Below are 5,073 nucleotides of genomic sequence, written 5' to 3'. Positions count from 1 at the left end.
TGGTGTCGCGCTGGGCGGCAGCTTGCTTCAGCAGAATCCTTCCCGCCATGGGATTGTCTAGACTGGATACACTTGTAACGAACCCTCAGCTGTGTGAAGTATTGGGAAAGGCCTCATTCACACGTTGCAGATTTGGTCAGTATTTTGAAGCCAAATTCAGGACTGGATGCAAAGAAGAGAACACGGGTCTGTTCACATGATGCATTGTTTTTGCCGCAAATACCACAAAACGCCACAGACTTTGCGAAATTGCGACATTTTGCGGTGATTTCACCCCACAATGTGAACAGACCCTAAATCTTTCCTTTATATTTCCCCTGTGTTCGGGATCCAGTCCGGGCTTTGGCTTCAAAATATTGACTATATCGGCAATGTGTGAATGAGGGCTAAACAAGAATGTTCACATTCACTGACAGCAAGAAGAGATCTTGAAAGTCGTGAGGAACTGAACTGCAAAGTATCTTGGAAAGCTGCAGAACATTTCATGATATAATGATTAAGCTTTATATACACTGCAGGGGACCGATGTGATGTCACCGGGGGCGGTGGACACGACTGCGCCGCTCCTTTGTCCGCTCTCTGATGTCATTCAGCCGTTTCGCTTTGAAATCGCACCCTCAACATCCGCACCGTCCTCTTCCTGCTTTTAATAAATGCTCCCGTGCCCCGTGTCGTAAGTGACATGGCTGAGCATTGCACTTACCTGCAGAACATTTCACCTCACGCCGGGAAACGTATACTCGCCATTTATACCACGCCGCGGTTACAGGGGCCGACCCCCCCCCCCCCCAGCAAGCTGGGACCCCACTATTATATTTATATTTTATCTACTTGTCACATAAAAGAATGTGAGATAAGTTTGTCTATGGGTCGTCTTATACTGCCCCGCTATTAAAAATGAACATCACCACCAATATCCCCAGCACTACTACCCCCACATGGTTGTCACCCATCTACCCCCACATGGTTTTCACCCATCTCCCCCGGCTCCTGAATCTCAGATCAGCCCAGCTATACAGGGATATAGGAGCGCACGATGTATCATTGAGCTGGGTCAGATACATTTTGTTTCTAGTAAAGGGTTAAAATAACAGCCGGTTACTGCCCCCCTCGTTACTGCCCCCCCGCTACTGCCCCCCCGCTACTGCCCCCCCCGCTACTGCCCCCACATGGTGGTCACTTGTCTTCCTCAGACTCCAGAATCTCATATCGGCCTAATTATACAGGGATATGGGAGAGGACAATGCGTCACTGCCGTTCAGAATCTGGTAGAGCCGGGTGAGCAGCTCTGATGGGAGCTGTAATGGTGAGATACGTGACCCCCAAATTATCAGATGATCAAGAATCTGACCTGGAAATGATAGTAAGAGTGCAGCAATGTAAGGTCAGTGTCTGAAAGGTTTCCCTTTCCTCCTCTCCTCCTTTTCCCTCCTCTCCTCCTTTTCCTTTTCTGCCTCTCCTTTTTCCCTTTTCCCTTTTCTTCCTCTCCTCCTTTTCCCTTTTCTTCCTCCCCTCCTTTTCTTCCTCCCCTCCTTTTCTTCCTCCCCTCCTTTTCTTCCTCCCCTCCTTTTCTTCCTCCCCTCCTTTTCTTCCTCCCCTCCTTTTCTTCCTCTCCTCCTTTTCTTCCTCTCCTCCTTTCCCTCCTCTCCTCCTTTTCCCTCCTCTCCTCCTTTTCCCTCCTCTCCTCCTTTTCCCTTTTCTGCCTCTCCTTTTTCCCTTTTCTTCCTCTCCTCCTTTTCTTCCTCCCCTCCTTTTCTTCCTCCCCTCCTTTTCTTCCTCCCCTCCTTTTCCCTTTTCTTCCTCCCCTCCTTTTCTTCCTCCCCTCCTTTTCTTCCTCCCCTCCTTTTCTTCCTCCCCTCCTTTTCTTCCTCTCCTCCTTTTCTCCTCTCCTCCTTTTCCCTCCTCTCCTCCTTTTCCCTCCTCTCCTCCTTTTCCCTCCTCTCCTCCTTTTCCCTCCTCTCCTCCTTTTCCCTTTTCTGCCTCTCCTTTTTCCCTTTTCTTCCTCTCCTCCTTTTCTTCCTCCCCTCCTTTTCTTCCTCCCCTCCTTTTCTTCCTCCCCTCCTTTTCCCTTTTCTTCCTCCCCTCCTTTTCTTCCTCCCCTCCTTTTCTTCCTCCCCTCCTTTTCTTCCTCCCCTCCTTTTCTTCCTCCCCTCCTTTTCTTCCTCCCCTCCTTTTCTTCCTCCCCTCCTTTTCTTCCTCCCCTCCTTTTCTTCCTCCCCTCCTTTTCTTCCTCCCCTCCTTTTCTTCCTCCCCTCCTTTTCTTCCTCTCCTCCTTTTCCCTCCTCTCCTCCTTTTCTTCCTCCCCTCCTTTTCTTCCTCTCCTCCTTTTCTTCCTCCCCTCCTTTTCTTCCTCTCCTCCTTTTCTTCCTCCCCTCCTTTTCTTCCTCTCCTCCTTTTCTTCCTCCCCTCCTTTTCTTCCTCTCCTCCTTTTCTTCCTCCCCTCCTTTTCTTCCTCTCCTCCTTTTCTTCCTCTCCTCCTTTTCCCTTTTCTTCCTCTCCTGCTTTTCTTCCTCTCCTCCTTTTCCCTTTTGCCTCATCTCCTCCTTTTCCCTTTTGCCTCCTCTCCTCCTTTTGCCTCCTCTCCTCCTTTTCCCTTTTGCCTCCTCTCCTCCTTTTCCCTTTTGCCTCCTCTCCTCCTTTTCCCTTTTCCTTCCTCTCCTCCTTTTCCCTTTTGCCTCCTCTCCTCCTTTTCCCTTCTCTCCTCCTTTTCCCTTTCCCTCCTCTCCTCCTTTTCCCTTTTCTTCCTCTCCTCCTTTTGCCTCCTCTCCTCCTTTTGCCTCCTCTCCTCCTTTTCCCTCCTCTCCTCCTTTTCCCTCCTCTCCTCCTTTTCTTCCTCCCCTCCTTTTCTTCCTCTCCTCCTTTTCATCCTCTCCTCCTTTTCTTCCTCTCCTCCTTTTCTTCCTCCCCTCCTTTTCTTCCTCCCCTCCTTTTCTTCCTCTCCTCCTTTTCTTCCTCTCCTCCTTTTCCCTTTTCTTCCTCTCCTGCTTTTCTTCCTCTCCTCCTTTTCCCTTTTGCCTCATCTCCTCCTTTTCCCTTTTGCCTCCTCTCCTCCTTTTGCCTCCTCTCCTCCTTTTGCCTCCTCTCCTCCTTTTCCCTTTTGCCTCCTCTCCTCCTTTTCCCTTTTGCCTCCTCTCCTCCTTTCCCCTTTTCCTTCCTCTCCTCCTTTTCCCTTTTGCCTCCTCTCCTCCTTTTCCCTTCTCTCCTCCTTTTCCCTTTCCCTCCTCTCCTCCTTTTCCCTTTTCTTCCTCTCCTCCTTTTGCCTCCTCTCCTCCTTTTCCCTCCTCTCCTCCTTTTCCCTCCTCTCCTCCTTTTCCCTCCTCTCCTCCTTTTCTTCCTCCCCTCCTTTTCTTCCTCTCCTCCTTTTCATCCTCTCCTCCTTTTCTTCCTCCCCTCCTTTTCTTCCTCCCCTCCTTTTCTTCCTCTCCTCCTTTTCTTCCTCTCCTCCTTTTCCCTTTTGCCTCCTCTCCTCCTTTTCCCTTTTCTTCCTCTCCTCCTTTCCCTTTTCTTCCTCTCCTCCTTTTCTTCCTCTCCTCCTTTTCTTCCTCTCCTCCTTTTCCCTTTTCTTCCTCTCCTCCTTTTCCCTTTTCTTCCTCTCCTCCTTTTCCCTTTCTTCCTCTCCTCCTTTTCTTCCTCTCCTCCTTTTCCCTTTTCTTCCTCCTTTTCCCTTTTCTTCCTCCCCTCCTTTTCCCTCCTCTCCTCCTTTTGCCTCCTCTCCTCCTTTTCCCTTTCCCTCCTCTCCTCCTTTTCCCTTTTCTTCCTCTCCTCTTTTGCCTCCTCTCCTCCTTTTCCCTCCTCTGCTCCTTTTCCCTCCTCTCCTCCTTTTCCCTCCTCTCCTCCTTTTCCCTCCTCTCCTCCTTTTCCCTCCTCTCCTCCTTTTCTTCCTCTCCTCCTTTTCTTCCTCTCCTCCTTTTCTTCCTCTCCTCCTTTTCTTCCTCTCCTCCTTTTCTTCCTCTCCTCCTTTTCTTCCTCTCCTCCTTTTCTTCCTCTCCTCCTTTTCCCTTTTCTTCCTCTCCTCCTTTTCCCTTTTCTTCCTCTCCTCCTTTTCCCTTTTGCCTCCTCTCCTCCTTTTGCCTCCTCTCCTCCTTTTGCCTCCTCTCCTCCTTTTGCCTCCTCTCCTCCTTTTGCCTCCTCTCCTCCTTTGCCTCCTCTCCTCCTTTGCCTCCTCTCCTCCTTTGCCTCCTCTCCTCCTTTGCCTCCTCTCCTCCTTTTCCTCCTCTCCTCCTTTTCCTCCTCTCCTCCTTTTCATCCTCTCCTCCTTTTCATCCTCTCCTCCTTTTCTTCCTCTCCTCCTTTTCTTCCTCTCCTCCTTTTCCCTCCTCTCCTCCTTTTCCCTTTTCTGCCTCTCCTTTTTCCCTTTTCCCTTTTCTTCCTCTCCTCCTTTTCTTCCTCTCCTCCTTTTCCCTTTTCTTCCTCCCCTCCTTTTCTTCCTCCCCTCCTTTTCTTCCTCTCCTCCTTTTCTTCCTCTCCTCCTTTTCTTCCTCTCCTCCTTTTCTTCCTCTCCTCCTTTTCTTCCTCTCCTCCTTTTCCCTTTTCCTGCCTCTCCTTTTCCCTTTTCCCCCTTTTCTTCCTCTCCTCCTTTTCTTCCTCCCCTCCTTTTCTTCCTCCCCTCCTTTTCCCTTTTCTTCCTCCCCTCCTTTTCTTCCTCCCCTCCTTTTCTTCCTCCCCTCCTTTTCTTCCTCCCCTCCTTTTCTTCCTCTCCTCCTTTTCTTCCTCTCCTCCTTTTTTTCCTCTCCTCCTTTTCTTCCTCTCCTCCTTTTCTTCCTCTCCTCCTTTTCCCTTTTCTTCCTCTCCTGCTTTTCTTCCTCTCCTGCTTTTCTTCCTCTCCTCCTTTTCCCTTTTCCTTCCTCCCCTCCTTTTCCCTTTTCTTCCTCTCCTCCTTTTCCCTTTTGCCTCCTCTCCTCCTTTTCCCTTTTGCCTCCTCTCCTCCTTTTCCCTTTTCCTTCCTCTCCTCCTTTTCCCTTTTCCTTCCTCTCCTCCTTTTCCCTTTTGCCTCCTCTCCTCCTTTTCCCTTCTCTCCTCCTTTTCCCTTCTCTCCTCCTTTTCCCTTTCCCTCCTCTCCTCCTTTTCCCTTTT

At 50.1% G+C, this 5,073-nt stretch overlaps 1 protein-coding gene across 1 annotated transcript; it reads right to left on the bottom strand.

The window, feature by feature from the left end:
• Nucleotides 1-1,330: 1,330 nt before the first annotated feature.
• LOC142731922 (uncharacterized) lies at nucleotides 1,331-5,031 on the bottom strand (the record flags this gene model as incomplete). Its single annotated transcript, XM_075849471.1, is given in 7 exon segments — nucleotides 1,331-1,719; nucleotides 1,773-1,956; nucleotides 2,676-2,816; nucleotides 3,177-3,614; nucleotides 3,616-3,812; nucleotides 3,968-4,252; nucleotides 4,341-5,031. Coding segments are annotated over 7 exon segments (2,325 nt in total), but the record flags the coding sequence as incomplete, so codon positions are not given.
• Nucleotides 5,032-5,073: the final 42 nt, after the last annotated feature.

The sequence above is a fragment of the Rhinoderma darwinii genome, unplaced genomic scaffold (assembly GCF_050947455.1).
Source record: "Rhinoderma darwinii isolate aRhiDar2 unplaced genomic scaffold, aRhiDar2.hap1 Scaffold_878, whole genome shotgun sequence".
In the NCBI taxonomy this organism is placed as follows: Eukaryota; Metazoa; Chordata; class Amphibia; order Anura; family Rhinodermatidae; genus Rhinoderma; species Rhinoderma darwinii.
This window is presented reverse-complemented; position numbering and strand designations above follow the sequence as displayed.